Here is a 20,225-nt window from a genome sequence, read left to right on the forward strand (position 1 = left end):
GGTTCTGCTGCATATCTTGCTGCTGAGTAGTTTCTTTACTAGGGGACTGATGGGCGATGGCGTTCGTAGGCAGTGACCAACTGACTACACGGCATGTCTCTATAGTAGTCCATTTTTGCATCCCTCTCAGAAGGTCTAAAAAAAATCCAAAACACTGAGTATAGATAGTCAAGCAGTGTCAGCTTCTGTGCCGCTGGATAAGTGCACGCATACTATTGTCTTTTTGCAAGTGACCAGGAGGCAGAGGAGCAATAGACGATATTGAAGTCGATGGAAAGGAGTGACAGCTTCCTTCTGCCGTCGTTGTCGAGCCCTGGCGGCTGGAGAAGGGGTGTGGGCCAGTGGGAGATGCAGCGGTTGCTCAACCAGGCTGTACCACTAAACAAGTGGCATGGTTTTCCCTAGCCACTTCATAGAGACACTCCATTTGTTGATGCCTCACCTTCTGCCCACACATCCTGCATACCGCCACACTAAAGTCCCCCAGAGACTTGGTGAAAAATTCTCACACTAGTGAGTACGGCATTTTCCCTCCACCACTGCGTAATGCCTGCCTGCCGCTGCTTTTATGAACATGTGCACTGCTAGCGTGTTCCTCACGGGTAGTCTCCTAAGTAGTAGATGGTGTCCCCCTCCCACTGCTTTCCCCCTGTTGTCTCAAGTGCATACTTCAACACTTGCCCCCCGATGATGACAATGCCCCACTTAACCTGGCTCCCAAGGGCCATCAGCTACATCATCATCTACATCTGTTTGGTTATCACTTGTGTCACCCTCACCTGTCTCTTACGCACGTTTCTGACCTCTCAACATGTACTCCTACCCAACTGTCATTGTCAGTAGTTGCATGCCTAGAGGAGTCCGCAGTGGACCTCTACTCCAATTCTGGGCTAGCTAGTAACTGCTGACTGTCCTCACAAAGCTCATCCTTGCTGAAAAGCGGAGCAGAGTCAGCAGCTATCATTACTTGGCTAACAGAAGGAGCATCAAAAGCAAAAAGGGCAGGTTCAGGACAGGTGAGGGCAATGCCAACTAAGCGTGGTGTCAAAGGAACCCACCGGTTACCGGCTGTGTGTATCTGTTGTCACTTGAGATGATGTTGAAGAGCAAGTCAACCATTCCAGTACAGCTGGATTGTTGGTCAATACACGACTGCTGGATGACAGTGGCAGCTCTGTTGCTGCACCTGCTACCACCCCCCTTCTGCCGCTACTTGTGCCGGCTACAGCAACATTTTTGCCACTGCCCATTCCTTTGGAGAGCCCAGGCAACTGTCTGTTGGTCATTGTGGCAAAACCAACCTTGCCACTGGGTGCTGGAGAAGCCTGGTTGCCAGCCTCTTGCCCCAGGATTATGGGCCCTCTCATCAGCCCATGCTAAACTTAAACCCCATGGCAATTTGACTGTTTGTGGCATCTGAGCGCTGTTTGGATATATTAAGCACTCAGATCCAAGCCATCTGGGGATATGTTAAATGTCTATATTTACTGTAATGGTTGGGATATTGTATATTTGAATAGTGATGTCTGTCCTATTGTCCCCACGTGTGTATTGGCGATTTCCCTTTGTCCTGAGAGATAATTGAATTACTCCTCGGTTGTCTCCAGGACAGAAGACATTGTTTAAAACTATGTATTCTCCTGCCTGTGACAATTACATCAACCCATTGTGTAAGGTAATTGTATCACAGGCAGAGGGGAGGATTTTGTATGGGAGTGTTTAAACTGTAAAGCTGTAAAGGATTGGCTGCTAGGTCATGTCCTCAGTTCCCAACCAGGTCCACGGGGGTGGTAACCTTGTTGGAAAATATGTATAAGTCAATGCTTGTGTGTTCAATAAAGAGTTCCTGTTTTTACCCTTCATCATGTTGAGGCTGGTGTTTGGGTAACTGATCAACACTGGAGGATTGCTATACACTGAAGATTTGCTATACTCCCCTGGCTATAACTACTAGCTCTTGTAAGAGCTGTTCCTGCTCTCTGTATTTAGGAGAGGTTCACCCACTGGAGCCTGGAGCCTTGTCGTAGGTCCAGGGTGGGTAGGAGACGGCGAGACCTCAACCAAGCTTCGGCGGTTCGTGGGGTCTGTGGCGGTTATGGTGTCGAGTGGAGTGCTTGGAGTCCTCGGGAAGCACTAGGAGCATCTATCAATGGAGGTACCCAGTCGGGGTGCCAGGAGTATCCGTTACAGTCATAGTGTACAGTAACTTTATAAGTAATGTAACAGATTAACTAAGAATGTGACAGCAGTTCAACAAGATGCACACAGTGATTACACTTAACCTGCACTGTCCCTGCAGTCTCCCTGAGCTCTTCCTACAGTCTTTAAAAAAAACTCTCCCTGCACTCTCCTATCCAATATTCTTCTATTAGTAGCCTTCTTCTACACTTTCCCTAGCAACAAAGCGCTTGTCACGTCTCTCCCTATGCTCAGATCACAGTAAAATGGCGGAGACCTCGCAGGATGAGTGTTTTATAGGGTTGTGAGATCACAGGGGATGGCTACCTGTGAATTGTCTGGCTGCTCGACACTAGAGATGTCGCGAACATAAAATTTTCAGTTCGCGAACGGCGAACGCTAATTTCCGCAAATGTTCGCGAACGGGCGAAACGCCATAGACTTCAATAGGCAGGCGAATTTTAAAACCCACAGGGACTCTTTCTGGCCACAATAGTGATGGAAAAGTTGGTTCAAGGGGACTAACACCTGGACTGTGGCATGACGGAGGGGGATCCATGGCAAAACTCCCATGGAAAATTACGTAGTTGACGCAGATTCAGGTTTTAATCCATAAATCACCTAACATTCCTAAATTGTTTGGAATAACGTGCTTTAAAACATCAGGTATGATGTATCGATCAGGTAGTGTAAGGGTTACACCCGCTTCACAGTGACAGACCAAACTATGACAGACCAAACTCCCCGTTTAACGCACCGCAAACAACAACCGCAAACAGTCCATTTGCACAACCGCAAACTCCCCATTTGCACAAGGTTGGATACCAAGCTAGCCATGTCCTGTTCCTTGTCCTCACTGACGTCATTGAAGGTCTCTTCCTCCACCCAGCCACATACAACACCAAGAGTCCCCGAAAGGTGACAACAAGCCCCCTGGGAGGCCTGCTGTGGTTGGTCTTCCACCTCCTCAAAGCCACCTTCCTCCTCTGACTCTCTCTGCGTTGCCGCAGGTCCAGCAATCGACGACAAGGCTGCTTCTGGTGCTGATGGTGACCCCAACTCTTCCTCTTCATGCTCATCTACGGCCTGATCCAGCACTCTTTGCAGGGCACGCTCCAGAAAAAACGCATATGGGATGAGGTCGATGATGTTGCCTTGGGTTTGACTGACCAGGTTTGTCACCTCCGCAAAAGGACGCATGAGCCTACAGCCATTGTGCATGAGCGTTCAGTAACGCGGCCAAAAAATACCCAGCTCCGCAGAGGCTGTCCTTTTTTTCAATTAAAAAAATCTGTTCTTACCAGTTTAATCCCTGTTACGTCCCCTATCAGGGGCCGGTGTATGGAATAGATTTTAGGAACCGGGAGATGGAAAAAGATGCTTGGTTGGTCCTCTTACTTCCAATTTGGGGCACTGCGCATGCGCCGTGCAATTTACTCTGCTACCAAATATAAGTGGTATGTTAAGTAGTACTATTCCTATCAGTTTAATCCCTGTTACGCAGGGGACGTGTATGGAATAGAATTTAGGAACCGGGAGATGGAAAAAGATGCTTGGTTGGTCCTCTTACTTCCAATTTGGGGCACTGCGCATGCGCCGTGCAATTTACTGTGCTACCAGATATGAGTGGTATGTTTAGTACAGTCGTGGCCAAAATTTTGAGAATTACATAAATATTGGAAATTGGAAAAGTTGCTGCTTAAGTTTTTATAATAGCAATTTGCATATATTCCAGAATATTATGAAGAGTGATCAGATGAATTGCATAGTCCTTCTTTGCCATAATAAATTAACTTAATCCCGAAAAAAAAATTTCCACTGCATTTCATTGCTGTCATTAAAGGACCTGCTGAGATCATTTCAGTAATAGTCTTGTTAACTCAGGTGAGAATGTTGATGAGCACAAGGCTGGAGATCATTATGTCAGGCTGATTGGGTTAAAATGGCAGACTTGACATGTTAAAAGGAGGGTGATGCTTGAAATCATTGTTCTTCCATTGTAAACCATGGTGACCTGCAAAGAAACAGGTGCAGCCATCATTGCGTTGCATAAAAATGGCTTTACAGGCAAGGATATTGTGGCTACTAAGATTGCACCTCAATCAACAATTTATAGGATCATCAAGAACTTCAAGGAAAGAGGTTCAATTCTTGTTAAGAAGGCTTCAAGGCGTCCAAGAAAGTCCAGCAAGCGCCAGGATCGTCTCCTAAAGAGGATTCAGCTGCAGGATCGGAGTGCCACCAGTGCAGAGCTTGCTCAGGAATGGCAGCAGGCAGGTGTGAGCGCATCTGCACGCACAGTGAGGCGAAGACTTTTGGAAGATGGCCTGGTGTCAAGAAGGGCAGCAAAGAAGCCACTTCTCTCCAAAAAAAACATCAGGGACAGATTGATCTTCTGCAGAAAGTATGGTGAATGGACTGCTGAGGACTGGGGCAAAGTCATATTCTCCGATGAAGCCTCTTTCCGATTGTTTGGGGCATCTGGAAAAAGGCTTGTCCGGAGAAGAAAAGGTGAGCGCTACCATCAGTCCTGTGTCATGCCAACAGTAAAGCATCCTGAGACCATTCATGTGTGGGGTTGCTTCTCATCCAAGGGAGTGGGCTCACTCACAATTTTGCCCAAAAACACAGTTATGAATAAAGAATGGTACCAAAACACCCTCCAACAGCAACTTCTTCCAACAATCCAACAACAGTTTGGTTTAGAACAATGCATTTTCCAGCACTATGGAGCACCGTGCCGTAAGGCAAAAGTGATAACTAAGTGGCTCGGGGACCAAAACGTTGACATTTTGGGTCCATGGCCTGGAAACTCCCCAGATGTTAATCCCATTGAGAACTTGTGGTCAATCCTCAAGAGGCGGTGGACAAACAAAAACCCACTAATTCTGACAAACTCCAAGAAGTGATTATGAAAGAATGGGTTGCTATCAGTCAGGAATTGGCCCAGAAGTTGATTGAGAGCATGCCCAGTCAAATTGCAGAGGTCCTGAAAAAGAAGGGCCAACACTGCAAATACTGACTCTTTGCATAAATGTCATGTAATTGTCGATAAAAGCCTTTGAAACATATGAAGTGCGTGTAATTATATTTCACTACATCACAGAAACAACTGAAACAAAGATCTAAAAGCAGTTTAGCAGAAAACTTTGTGAAAACTAATATTTGTGTCATTCTCAAAACTTTTGGCCACAACTGTACTATTCCTATCAGTTTAATCCCTGTTACGTCCCCTATCAGGGGACATGTATGGAATAGAGTTTAGACAACCGCAAAGAGTTGTCAATAGTTGACACACTCATGACATAAATTTTATTCCTCTATGCGTCAATCTTGGTGTAGCGATGACTGTGAATTGTGCGCACGTTTGGGAGATTGCAGTCGATGGCGGTTTTTCAAAGCCTATGGTCGTGCTGAGGTAGTTCAGTGACAGTTAAGTGACCCAGAAAACAATGATTCTGCAGTGTGGGCCCATTGCTGTCCTAGTAGACTTTAACCACCTCAGCCCTTATAGCTTAAACACCCTTAAAGACCAGGCCACTTTTTACAGTTCTGACCTACAGTACTTTCACCATTTATTGCTCGGTCATGCAACTTACCACCCAAATGAATTTTACCTCCTTTTCTTCTCACTAATAGAGCTTTCATTTGGTGGTATTTCATTGCTGCTGACATTTTTACTTTTTTTGTTATTAATCGAAATTTAACGATTTTTTTGCAAAAAAATGACATTTTTCACTTTCAGTTGTAAAATTTTGCAAAAAAAACGACATCCATATATAAATTTTGCTCTAAATTTATTGTTCTACATGTCTTTAATATAAAAAAAATGTTTGGGTAAAAAAAAAAAATGGTTTGGGTAAAAGTTATAGCGTTTACAAACTATGGTACAAAAATGTGAATTTCCGCTTTTTGAAGCAGCTCTGACTTTCTGAGCACCTGTCATGTTTCCTGAGGTTCTACAATGCCCAGACAGTACAAAAAACCCACAAATGACCCCATTTCGGAAAGTAGACACCCTAAGGTATTCGCTGATGGGCATAGTGAGTTCATAGAACTTTTTATTTTTTGTCACAAGTTAGCGGAAAATGATGATTTTTTTTTTTTTTCTTACAAAGTCTCATATTCCACTAACTTGTGATAAAAAATAAAAAGTTCTATGAACTCACTATGCCCATCAGCGAATACCTTTGGGTGTCTTCTTTCCAAAATGGGGTCACTTGTGGGGTAGTTATACTGCCCTGGCATTCTAGGGGCCCAAATGTGTGGTAAGGAGTTTGAAATCAAATTCTGTAAAAAATGGCCGGTGAAATCCGAAAGGTGCTCTTTGGAATGTGGGCCCCTTTGCCCACCTAGGCTGTAAAAAAGTGTCACACATGTGGTATCTCCGTACTCAGGAGAAGTTGGGGAATGTGTTTTGGGGTGTCATTTTACATATACCCATGCTGGGTGAGATAAATATCTTGGTCAAATGCCAACTTTGTATAAAAAAAATGGGAAAAGTTGTCTTTTGCCAAAATATTTCTCTCACCCAGCATGGGTATATGTAAAATGACACTCCAAAGCACATTCCCCAACTTCTCCCGAGTACGGAGATACCACATGTGTGACACTTTTTTGCAGCCTAGGTGGGCAAAGGGGCCCACATTCCAAAGAGCACCTTTCGGATTTCACCGGCCATTTTTTACAGAATTTGATTTCAAACTCCTTACCACACATTTGGGCCCCTAGAATGCCAGGGCAGTATAACTACCCCACAAGTGACCCCATTTTGGAAAGAAGACACCCCAAGGTATTCGCTGATGGGCATAGTGAGTTCATGGAAGTTTTTATTTTTTGTCACAAGTTAGTGGAATATGAGACTTTGTAAGAAAAAAAAAAAGAAAAAATCATCATTTTCCACTAACTTGTGACAAAAAAATATAAAATTCTAAGAACTCTCCATGCCCCTCACGGAATACCTTGGGGTGTCTTCTTTCCAAAATGGGGTCACTTGTGGGGTAGTTATACTGCCCTGGCATTTTCCAGGGGCCCTAATGTGTGGTAAGTAGGTAAATGACCTGTGAAATCCTAAAGGTGCTCTTTGGAATGTGGGCCCCTTTGCCCACCTAGGCTGCAAAAAAGTGTCACTCATGTGGTATTGCTGTATTCAGGAGAAGTTGGGCAATGTGTTTTGGGGTGTTTTTTTACATATACTCATGCTGGGTGAGAGAAATATCTCGGCAAAAGACAACTTTTCCCATTTTTTTATACAAAGTTGGCATTTGACCAAGATATTTATCTCACCCAGCATGGGTATATGTAAAATGACACCCCAAAACACATTGCCCAACTTCTCCTGAGTACGGCGATACCAGATGTGTGACACTTTTTTGCAGCCTAGATGCGCAAAGGGGCCCACATTCCTTTTATGAGGGCATTTTTAGACATTTGGATCCCAGACTTCTTCTTACGCTTTAGGGCACCTAGAATGCCAGGGCAGTATAAATACCCCACATGGGACCCCATTTTGGAAAGAAGACACCCCAAGGTATTCAATGAGGGGCATGGCGAGTTCATAGAAATTTTTTTTTTTTGGCACAAGTTAGCGGAAATTGATTTTATTTATTTTTTTCTCACAAAGTCTCCCTTTCCGCTAACTTGTGACAAAAATTTCAATCTTTCATGGACTCAATATGCCCCTCACGGAATACCTGGGGGTGTCTTCTTTCCGAAATGGGGTCACATGTGGGGTATTTATACTGCCCTGGCATTCTAGGGGCCCTAGCGTGAGAAGAAGTCTGGAATATAAATGTCTAAAAATTTTTACGCATTTGGATTCCGTGAGGGGTATGGTGAGTTCATGTGAGATTTTATTTTTTTACACAAGTTATTGGAATATGAGACTTTGTAAGAAAAAAAATAATAATTTCCGCTAACTTGGGCCAAAAAAATGTCTGAATGGAGCCTTACAGGGGGGTGATCAACGACAGGGGGGTGATCAATGACAGGGGGGTGATCAGGGAGTCTATATGGGGTGATCACCCCCCTGTCATTGATCACCCCCCTATAAGGCTCCATTCAGATGTCCGTATGTGTTTTGCGGATCCGATCCATGTATCCGTGGATCCGTAAAAATCATGCGGACGTCTGAATGGAGCTTTACAGGGGGGTGATCAATGACAGGGGGGTAATCAATGACAGGGGGGTAATCAGGGAGTCTATATGGGGTGATCACCACAGTCATTGATCACGCCCCTGTAAGGCTCCATTCAGACGTCCGTATGCGTTTTGCGGATCCGATCCATCTATCAGTGGATCCGTAAAAATCATGCGGACGTCTGAATGGAGCTTTACAGGGGGGTGATCAATGACAGGGGGGTAATCAATGACAGGGGGGTGATCAGGGAGTCTATATGGGGTGATCACCACAGTCATTGATCACGCCCCTGTAAGGCTCCATTCAGACGTCCGTATGCGTTTTGCGGATCCGATCCATCTATCAGTGGATCCGTAAAAATCATGCGGACGTCTGAATGGAGCTTTACAGGGGGGTGATCAATGACAGGGGGGTAATCAATGAAAGGGGGGTGATCAGGGAGTCTATATGGGGTGATCAGGGGTGATCAGGGGCTAATAAGTGACGGGGGGGGTGTAGTGTAGTGTGGTGCTTGGTGCTACATATTGCTGAGCTATCTGTGTCCTCTGGTGGTCGATCCAAACAAAAGGGACCACCAGAGGACCAGGTAGCAGGTATATTAGACGCTGTTATCAAAACAGCGTCTAATATACCTGTTAAGGGTTAAAAAAAAATCACATCTCCAGCCTGCCAGCGAACGATCGCCGCTGGCAGGCTGGAGATCCACTCGCTTACCTTCCGATCCTGTGAACGCGCGCGCCTGTGTGCGCGCGTTCACAGGAAATCTCGCGTCTCGCGAGAGGACGCGCCGGCGCGTCCAGGCGGAATGAATCAACCACCTCCAGGACGCGTCGCTGCATTCGGCGGTCCGGAGGTGGTTAATGATCACTCATAGAGGTGATCACTTCATTGTGATACGCAAGCCCCTTCACCACAACAAGGTAACGATCACGAAGGGGAATTGACACATGTATGTGCCTTTTTTGTTTTGTTTTTGCAGCCACAGTGCAGCACCAGAGGCCAGAAAAATTTGGCATGTACACATGCCTGAAAAATCAGGTATTGTTGCAGGCAACTGCAATTAGATTACAGTGAAAAAAATAAAAAAAAATTAAATGCAAGCTACTGTGACAGCAGATATGAGTGGTGGCACTGGGCACTGGCAGTAGTGGGCACAGTACACGCTGTGGGCCTGACACACACGCTGGCAGGCAACTGCAATTAGATTACAGAGAGAGAAAAAAAGCAGACTGATTTACTAGCCCAAGGGCTTTTTGGGACGCTGTCCTTACAGCAGATCAGATGAGTCTTTGAGGACTGGAGTGGACACTGAATACCCTAGCCTAGCTATCGATTTCCCTATTAAATCAGCAGCAGCTGCACTGTCCCTCCTCTCACTAACACTGCAGCTTCCGAATGAATCTAAGATGGATGCTGTCCTTGCTTTTTGATAGGAGGTGGGAGGGTCTGGGAGGGAGGGTATGCTGCTGATTGGCTGGAATGTGTCTGCTGACTGTGAGGTACAGGGTCAAAGTTTGCTCAATGATGACGTATAGGGGGCGGACCGAACATCGCATATGTTCGCCCGCCGCGGCGAACAAGCGATGTTCGCCGGCTAATAGTTCGGGACATCTCTACTCGACACTATGGTATGGGCCATATCGCATTCCCGGGCTTCTTACTTTCGCTTTGCAACTAGTGCAACAGCCATATTAGAAAAAAAATATATATATATATTTGTTACCGCAAAGCGCGAGGAAATTTGGATTCGTGGCAAATCAAATTTTTACTATAGTTCAGATCGATTTCTACTTCGGATGCTTCAATTGTCTCAACACTAGTTAAAGCAATTTTTCACAATAAAAATAAAATGTCTGCTTTTGATTTCAGGAACAGCTCAAGACCATTTATTTAAAGAGGACCTACAAGGCCAGATACAACCCATGGACAAGTGTGGCACTGTTTCTGGAGAAAAAAAAAGCTAACTTTTCTTATTGAGGACAAACCCATTGATTTTTCATTTTATAAATTATGGAATATGTAAAAATTATTTTCTGAACCTATACTTATAAATAAACTGCATGCTAAGCAATATATTAATATTTTATAACATTTATTTTAACTCCTATGTGCATCTGTCAGTGCCTATTTGGTTGTCTGTAATGTAAAAAATTCACAGAACTCAAAGCGTAATCTTAGTTTTGAATTTTCATTAGCGTGAAAACATATCCAGGTTGAAGTACAGAAATGTAGTTTTTATAAACGCCTCATAAGTAATACCAGACTTTTCAGTCCACACAAGTACTTTTTCATTGAAAAGCTTCTGGTATGTGGCGATAAACAGAACACCAACCAATTCAACTTGGATAGGTTTTCACGCTAATAAAAATTAAACACCAACTTACAAAAATTACTTTGGAGTGCCATGGACTTTCTACATTACTAAGACTGGGGGGTGCACAACCTGTGGCCTGGGGGGCACATGCGGCCCTTGATATCATTCTGTGCAGCCCCCAACCATGCATGAATGTATGTATGTATGTATGTATGTATGTATGTATGTATGTATGTATGTATGTATGTATGTATGTATATGTCTTGTGGCTGCTCAATGTATTTTGCTTGTACTCCTGGAGGTGTAACCAGACATGTATAGTATATACTGTTTGTACAATGCATCATAAATACAGTATTTCAGTTGGTAATCCCCATTTAACTCTTATATTTGGCCCTTGGACCAAAAAGGTTGTGCACCCCTGCTTTAGACTGTAAAGTTCTTCACATCCACCCAACACAGGACACTGAGCCCAGGTCTCATTTTCTTTAAGAGTTCATGCAATGCTTTGAACAATGTAAACCATGTACATTTATACATTTTTTGCCTGAATTACAACAAAGCCCCTACCGGGAAAAATAGACAAGCCAAATATCCATCTGAAGACCACTGGTTTGGGGTGTTTGCCCCTTATCAGTATGGAGTAGGAGAGGGGTCAGCAATGTCCAGCACTCCTGCTGCTCTGAAACTACAACTCCCAACATGTATGCTCGCTCAGCCGTTCTCTGAACTCCCACAGTAGTGACTGGAGCATGATGGGTGTGTAGTTTCAAAAACAGCTGACCCCATGAGCAGGATTTTGGCTGGCTGAGTGAGATGCCATAAATGAAGCTTATGGGGCATTGGCTCTCTTTAAGGAGACCAGCCGTTTATGGAGACTTAAATGACAATGCTCCATGGGAAAATATGCAAAGATGTGTCTTCCAGAGAAAAATAACTAATCTCGCTAGCATCTCCATACAGCCAAAATCTTACTCCATAATGATGAGGGGCAAACACCCTGAAACAGCTGCCTGCGGATGGATATTTGTCTTGGCTATTTTTCCTTGTCATGAGCCATTTGCTAAAGGTGGCGCTAGTCAGATGGTTCTCTTTAACTGAGCGATACCTCTTTGCTTATTGTTTTCCATAGAGCTTTGCCACTAAGTTTCCATACACTGCTAGTCTCCTTAAAAGGTATAACCCGGAAATTTATATATTGATGACCGATCCTCTGGATAGGTCATCAATATCAGATGGGCAGGGAGCCAACAGCTGAGACCACTGTCGATTAGCTGTTAGAAGAAGAGGCGCTCAGTGAGCATAACGGCCTCTCCGTTGGCCATGTTAGGCCACCGTAAATTGGTCACATGACCTAGTTGCAGCTTAGTCCCATTCAAGTCAGTGGGGCTGAGCTGCAATAACAAGCACTGCCACTATATAATGTATGGTGCTGTGCTTGGAAAGCTGCCAGGAGCCGACTGGACTGCCCAGAGCTCCGGTGAGTGTGGCAGCTCCCTGAAACAGCTGATCAGCAGGGGGAGCCAGGACGAGGATTCCAGAATAGTCCCATTAAGCCGAGTCCAAGGCATCTCACTCAGCCAACCAAAATCCTACTCCATACTGATGAGGGGCAAACTCCCTGAAACAGCTGTCTGTGGATGGATATTTGGCTTGGCTATTTTTCCTTGTCATATTCCAAGGATTTAAAAAAAAGTCAGACTGACTCTTATATCATATAATGTAACAGACCATTTCCAAACGAGACTGATACATATCTGTACCAGTGAGGCAGTAACCGCAGATCCCCACTGGCCGTGATAATGACTTTCATGCAGTAGAGTTTTATTTTATTGTATTTAGGTCAGTACTAAAGATTCATTATTTCTACGAAACCCTTTTGCCCCTTCTGACCACTAGTCTGTCATTACTTACCTGAAATACAAGAGTGACAGTAATTCCAGCACAACAGAACCCTATAAAGCCAAAGCCACCAATCATAAGAGGCCGTCTTCCCAACTTCTCAACTGTAAAACACTGCAAATATAGAAGACGTGTTAGTTTTTAGATGGAGGTTTATGCTATTATCTAACTTTCAAATCTAGACCACAGCCCCCTAGAAAGTACAGATTTGGCTTGTGGAGATCAGCCTTGTAGAAAATCTTTGAAGACTAAGTACACCTTCGGAGGTCAGTTTTTTTTATGATTACATTTCACTTATTTTTGGTTAAAAATAATTTTCAATTGGCCTTTATTAAAAATATTGAGCCATTCTGTCACAAAGGGTTAACTGTTTTTCTTACTGTGTGACTTTGTGCTGGTCCTCTAATAACCCCCATCTCTAAACTACTAAGAGGTCAAACACATATTCAAGACAAATTCTTATCAGCAAGATCAGAACTGAGCTATAATGAGTGTTTATAAAGGTCAGAGAGCAGAGATAAGGAGCCCATCAGCTCCCTAAATGATGGCTTTTTTTTTTCAAAAAAAAGTATATAATAATGAGCTTGAATTAAAGAGGACCTTTCATGGTTTTTTTTTCATAGAGTTTAATAGCCAGGGAGAAAAAGAAAATTCCCTGGCTGTGACGCTCTCCGCTGTGATTGGATCGTGGCACAGCCAGGGAGAAGGAGACGCCATTGAGTAACCCTGGCATCTCCTCCCTGTACCGATGCTCAGTATTAGGCTAGTTTCACACTTGCGGCAGGACGGATCCGACATGCTGTTCACCATGTCGGATCCGTCCTGCGGCTGTTTCGCCGTGCCCCCGGGCTGGCGCTCCGTCCCCATTGACTATAATGGGGACGGGGGCGGAGCTCCGGCGCAGCACGGCGGTGCACGGAGAAAGCCGCCGGACTAAAAAACCTGACATGCAGTAATTTTAGTCCGGCGGCCTTAAGCCGTGCACCGCCGTGCTGCGCCGGAGCTCCGCCCCCGTCCCCATTATAGTCAATGGGGACGGAGCGCCGGCCCGGGGGCACGGCAAAACAGCCGCAGGACGGATCCGACATGGTGAACAGCATGTCGGATCCGTCCTGCCGCAAGTGTGAAAGTACCCTTAGCATACTGAGTGGGAAAACTACAGGGGGGCATAGCGGGGCGTAGGAGCGATATTTAAATAAACAAATAAAAAAATATATAAAAAAATAAAAAATAAAATAAAAAAAAATCAGGCAGGGTGGCAGCATCAGCCTGCAAGTAAAGATATTTATTAGTGTTGAGCGAGCATGCTCGGCCGAACACCAGTGTATTTAAATCTAATTTAGCCTCTATTTCTATGCAGACGATCGCTGTACAGTGAGGGAATCCCTCAGTGTGAGTCCATGGCTTAGGAGTCCCTGCTCTGACTCCATATATAGCTATGTCCATATATGGAGTCAGTGCTTGGGGACACCCCAGTTGTATTTAAATCTAACTTAGCCTATATTATATTATATATTCTGCATTAGAGGAAAGGCACTTAACCACTCAGCTATAATAGCTGCATAGGCAGTTACAAAAAAAAAAAATATATATATAATAATAATAAAAAAATAATAATAATAAGAGACTTCTACTGTACTTCTACTGAGACCTATACAGTAGAAGTCTCATATTTAATTTTTTTTAGTTATTGGCTATGCAGCTATATAGTGTAGTGGTTAAAGCTCTGGGCTATGATGCAGAAGCTGTGAGTTCAAATCCCATCACAAACTTTTTCAAAAATAGAGTTTAATTGTAATTGTAAAAAATGTATGGCACAAAGTAAATGTGTAATAAAAAAAAAAATAATTAATTAATAAAAACCATGAAAGGGCCTCTTTAACAATAAACAATATTTTTCATGGGATAAACCCACTTTTCACCTTAAATCCTAGGCAGATTTTTGCAAATCTGAAATTTTCTAAATTTGAATTTCTCAACTTTTAAGACAGATGGTAATACCTAATAAAATAGTTATTTATCAACATTCTCCATATGTCTGCTTTATGTTTGCATAATTTTGTAAATGTCATTTTATTTTTTAGGATGTTAGAAGGCTTAGAATTTTAGAAGCAATTTTTCAAAATTTCAACAAAATTTCCAAAACCATTTTTTTAAGCACCAATTCAGTTATAAAGTGATTTTGAGAGGCATACATAATGGAAACCACCCATAAACTACCCCATTTTAAAAACTACACCCCTCAAATTATTCAAAACTTATGTTACAAACTTTGTAGCATTCGAGGTGTTCCACAAGAATTAAAGGAAAATGTTGGTGAAATGTCAAAATGTCATTTTTTATGTAAATTTTTTCTTGAAGCACAACAAGGGTTAACAGAAAAATAATGGGTACGTGGCAATGGTCAGAAGGAAAGGAGCGCCATATGGATTTTGGAGGCAGATTTTGCTAGAGTGGTTTTTAGGCACCATTTTGTATTGAAGAGACTCTGATGTACCCCTATAGTGGAAACCCTAAAAAATTTTTTAAAAAAAAGTGACCCCATTTTGGAAACTGCACCCCTGAAAAAATTAAGGGGTGCACTGAGCACTTTTACCCCCTAAGCATTTAACAGAATTTGGAAACACTTGGCTGTGAAAATGAAAAATTTCCTTTCATCCAATAAAATATCGCTTTAGCCCCAAATTTTTCATTTTCACAAGTATTAACAGGAGAAAAATCACCCCTTAATTTGTTACCCATTTTCTCCTGAATACGGCAACACCCCATATGTAGTGATAAACTGCTTTGGGGGCACATTTGAGGACTCAGAATGAAAGGAGCGCCATATGGCTTTTGCAGCACAAATTTTGATGGATTGGTTTACGGGTGACATTGGTTTTTATTTTTTGAGTGATTGTCTTATGTGGGGGTTAATTTTTTGCGGGATGAGGTGATGTTTTCATTGGTACCATTTTGGGGTATATATGATTTTTTGATCACTCGATATTATGCATTTAAGGTGAGGTGACAAAAAATAAAAATAAAAAAAAAGACTGTTCTCGCAGAATTTTTTTTTAATCCATTTTTTACAGCGTTCACCTGACAGAATAGATCATGTGATATTTTTATAGAGCAGGTTGTTACGGGCGTGACAATACATATGTCTATCATTTTTATTTTTGTTATGTTTTGTTTTACCCAGTAAGCATTTTTGAATAGCATAACATTTTGTTTTTGTGTTGCCATGTTATGAGAGCCATATTGTTTTTATTTTTTTGGGGCGATTGTCTTAGGTAGGGGATCATTTTTTGTGGGATGAGATGACGGTTTGATTGGTACCATTTTGGGGTACATAAGACATTATGATCACTTGGTATTTCACTTTTTGTGAGGCAATGTGCCCAAAAGCAAATATTGCTGTTTTGGCATTTATTTATTTTTTTTTTTACAGCATTCACCTGGGTCTATTTTTATTTTTGTTACGTTTTACACAGTAAAAGCATTTTTGAACAGAATAAAATCTTGATTCACTCCTATAGGTCATACAAGTGTATTACTGTACTACGGCAGCGGCACAAAGCGCACAGAGTCATAGCAACCAATGACACCTTGCGCTCCTGCACTAAAGCAGGAAGCCAGTCCAGTATCTCACGGACCATTTTCCACGGACGTGTGAATTCAGCCTTAGGTAGGGGTTCATTTTTTGCAGGATGAGATGACTGTTTGATTAGTACCCTTTTGGGCTACATATGCCTTTTTGATCGCTTGGTATTACAGTTTTTGTGAGGCAAAGTGACCAGAAAATGGCTGTTTTGGAACGGTTTTTATTTTTTTACGGCGTTCACCTGAAGGGGTGGATCATCTGATATTTTTATAGCGACAGTCGATACAGGGGTGGCTATGTGTCATGGTCTTACCTGCTTGCTGCTCTCCTTCGTTTGACATGTGCTGGCGGCCATCTTGGGTCCTGGGTTTCTTGTAGCCTTCCACCCTGCGGCTCCTCCTTCCCCTGGGAGGAGCTGGATGCCTAGCTCATATATATAGGAGGTCTGTGGCTTCAGTTCCTTGCTTGGTCCTCTTGTGTTCACATGCTTCTAAGACTGCTGCTGCTTCTGGTTCCTGATCCTGGCTTCGTCTGACTACCCTGCTGGTTCCTGATCCTGGCTTCGTCTGACTACCCTGCTGGTTCCTGATCCTGGCTTCGTCTGACTACCCTGCTGGTTCCTGATCCTGGCTTCGTCTGACTACCCTTCTGGTTCCTGACCTCTGGCTTCGCAAAGACTCTGCTCGGTTTCACCATCCGTTTGGACTTTTGCTTTACAGCTTTATTTTCAATAAAGCCTTCTTATTTTCACTTATCTCTTGTTGTACGTCTGGTTCATGGTTCCGTGACATTAGGACCAAGCCATGAATTCTGACGGTACAGGGCCATCCTCGCTACCCACGCTGGTTGCCAGACTTGATCAGCAGGATCACCTGTTGGGTCGGTTCGCTGTGGCGTTGCAAACCCTGCTTGAACGCACGGCTCATTTCGCTCCCGTTGCCGATGGGTCGGTTGTCGCTCCTGGGCTCGCTCCTACTGCCGCTCCGGTTGTTGCGCCAGAGTCTACCCCGACACCTGTTGTTGCGCCTGCGGTGTTTCGGGGTATGACCGGTTCTGCCCCTCTTCCACAGCGCTTTGGGGGAGAGCCAACTCAGTGCCGAGGTTTCCTTAACCAGGTGGGCATTTATTTCGAGTTGCTGCCACATGCCTTTCCTACTGAGAGATCAAAGGTGGGCTTCTTGATCTCGCTGCTCTCGGACAAGGCCTTGGCCTGGGCCAGCCCTTTATGGGAGAACAACAATCCGGTGGTTGCCGAGTTTTCCGGTTTTGTTGCTTCTCTTCGGAAGGTATTCGATGTGCCGGCTCGTGCTGCCTCTGCTGCGAAGCTCCTTATGTCCATCAGACAGGGTTCACGATCCGTAGCTGAATACGCCATTGAGTTTCGTACCCTGGCAGCAGAGGTGGGCTGGAATAATGAGGCTCTGGTCGCTGCTTTCTCTCATGGTCTCTCGGATGCCTTGAAGGATGAGGTTGCAGCTAAGGACCTACCAGTTGAGCTCGAGTCTCTTATTTCTTCCTGATTTTGATTGACACCAGACTCAGGGAGAGACCTTCCTTTAAGGAGAACCTGCGGAGGTCTTCTAACAGATTGGTGCCTACGTTTGCTGTCCCACCCGTGCCTCCCTCTCCTCCCACGCCTCCTGGGGATGACTTGTCTGGGGGTGAACCCATGCAGCTGGGGTTTGCTCGCCTGTCCGAGGGGGAGAGGGCACTCCGGAGACGCGAGGGCCGATGCATGTACTGTGGTCTCGGTGGGCATTTTCGGTTGGCATGTCCGAACCGTCAAGGAAACGCTCGTACCCTGAGATCCTGTCGGGGGCAGATCTTGGGTGGAGTCTCCTCGTCCCCGGTTTCCCGTGTTGACAAACCACTGATCACTGTTGTCCTCTCCTGGGTCGGGGGCTCGGTAACGACCCAGGCGTTGGTGGACTCTGGTGCTGGTGGTTTGTTCATTGATAGTGTGTTCGCTGCCGCCAATTCCATTCCTCTGCAGGCTCGAGGTTCCCCACTGGCTCTTGAGGCGATAGACGGCAGACCCCTTCTGCCGCCACACGTGACTCATGAGACCCTTCCAGTGGGGATAGCCATTGGTGCCGTTCACAGAGAGTCGGTCTGCCTCCAGGTTATTTCGTCTCCACACTACTCGGTGGTCTTGGGGTACCCCTGGCTCCAGAAGCATAATCCGACTTTCGATTGGAGATCGGTCGAGATCCTCTCGTGGTCACCGCAGTGTGGGGCTAGTTGCATCCATGGGTCTGTCAAGTTGCTGTGTACTTCCTCGGACTCTCTGTTGCCTCCTGAATACGAGGAGTACCGGGATGTATTCGATAAGGTGCGCGCGGTTGCCCTACCTCCGCACCGCCCATACGATTGTGCCATAGAGTTACAATCTGGTGCCGTTCCTCCTCGTGGCAAAGTCTATCCACTGTCGGTAGCGGAGAATGAGGCCATGGAGGAGTACGTGAGGGAGGCGCTTTCACGCGGACACATTCGCAAATCTTCGTCCCCGGCAGGGGCTGGATTTTTCTTTGTGAAAAAGAAGGGCGGTGAGTTGAGGCCTTGCATCGATTACAGGGGTCTCAATCGCATCACGATCAAGAACGCTTACCCGATACCCTTGATTTCCGAGCTGTTCGATCGCCTTAAAGGGGCCACGGTCTTTACCAAACTCGACCTGAGGGCGGCATATAACCTGGTAAGGATCAAGGCGGGCGATGAGTGGAAGACCGCGTTTAACACCAGGACCGGTCATTACGAATCCTTGGTTATGCCCTTTGGGTTGTGCAATGCGCCCGCCGTCTTTCAGGAATTCATCAACGATGTTTTCCGTGACCTGTTGCAGCAGTGTGTGGTAGTCTATTTGGATGACATCTTGGTATATTCTGAATCCATGGAGGCCCACATTCTGGATGTCAGACGAGTGTTGCAACGGTTACGAGAGAACAAGCTGTTCGGTAAGCTTGAGAAATGCGAATTTCACCGATCCCAGGTAACCTTCTTAGGTTACATCATTTCCGCTGAGGGGTTCTCCATGGATCCTGAGAAGGTTTCGGCTGTCTTACAGTGGCCCCAGCCCAGTGGTCTTCGTTCCCTGCAGCGCTTTTTGGGCTTCGCCAATTATTATCGGAAGTTCATCAGGGACTTTTCCATGCTGGCCAAGCCTCTCACGGATCTGACCAGGAAGGGCAGTAATTCCCAGGTCTGGCCGCTCGAGGCCATCCGAGCTTTTGAGGCCCTAAAGTCCGCCTTTGTGTCGGCTCCGATTCTGTCGCATCCCAACCCTGGGTTGCCCTTTGTCCTCGAGGTGGACGCGTCTGAGACGGGAGTAGGCGCCCTTCTGTCTCAGCGTAGAACACCAGAGGGTCCTCTGCTTCCTTGTGGGTTTTACTCCCGGAAACTGTCTTCCGCGGAGTGCAACTATCAGATTGGTGACAGGGAGTTATTGGCCATCGTGCAGGCCCTTAAAGAATGGAGGCACTTGCTCGAGGGTTCGGTGGTTCCGGTTCTCATCCTGACGGACCACAAGAATCTGACCTACCTTTCTGAGGCCAAGAGATTGACACCACGTCAGGCCAGATGGGCTCTGTTCTTGTCACGTTTTAATTACGTGGTCTCCTACCTACCCGGTTCCAAGAACATCAGGGCGGATGCCTTATCACGGCAGTACTCCGAGCTGTCCAGGGAGGAGTCGATTCCGACTTCGGTCATACCTCCGAATCAGATCCTGGCCGCCATTCGCACCAGCCTGACCTCTCCCCTGGGTGAGCAGATTTTGGCGGCTCAATCTGGTGCTCCCTCTGGGAGACCCAACGGCAGATGTTTTGTGCCTGAGGAGTTGCGCACTCGGTTGTTGCGAACCTACCATAACTCCAAGACTGCGGGGCATCCTGGAAAGAATCAGCTGTCCTGGGCTGTTTCACGTCTGTTCTGGTGGCCTTCCCTACGTTCCGACATCGCCGCATATGTAGCGGCATGCTCCGTTTGTGCCCAGAGTAAGTCCCCTCGGCACCTTCCGTTGGGCCTTCTGCAACCCATAGCCACCGGGGAGCGCCCATGGTCACACCTGGGGATGGATTTCATTGTGGACCTCCCTGCATCCCGAGGCC

General features: G+C 45.3%; 1 protein-coding gene across 1 annotated transcript in view; it reads right to left on the reverse strand.

Moving 5' to 3' along the window:
- The window catches only part of LOC121003770 (solute carrier family 2, facilitated glucose transporter member 9-like), a 115,291-nt gene that overhangs the window by 24,537 nt on the left and 70,529 nt on the right, over positions 1-20,225 (reverse strand). Inside the window, exon 9 of the mRNA XM_040435656.1 lies at positions 12,546-12,647. Within this exon, the coding sequence (XP_040291590.1) occupies positions 12,546-12,647 (102 nt within the window). The remainder of the gene's footprint in view (positions 1-12,545; positions 12,648-20,225) is intronic.

Source organism: Bufo bufo, chromosome 6 (assembly GCF_905171765.1).
Source record: "Bufo bufo chromosome 6, aBufBuf1.1, whole genome shotgun sequence".
NCBI lineage: Eukaryota > Metazoa > Chordata > Amphibia > Anura > Bufonidae > Bufo > Bufo bufo.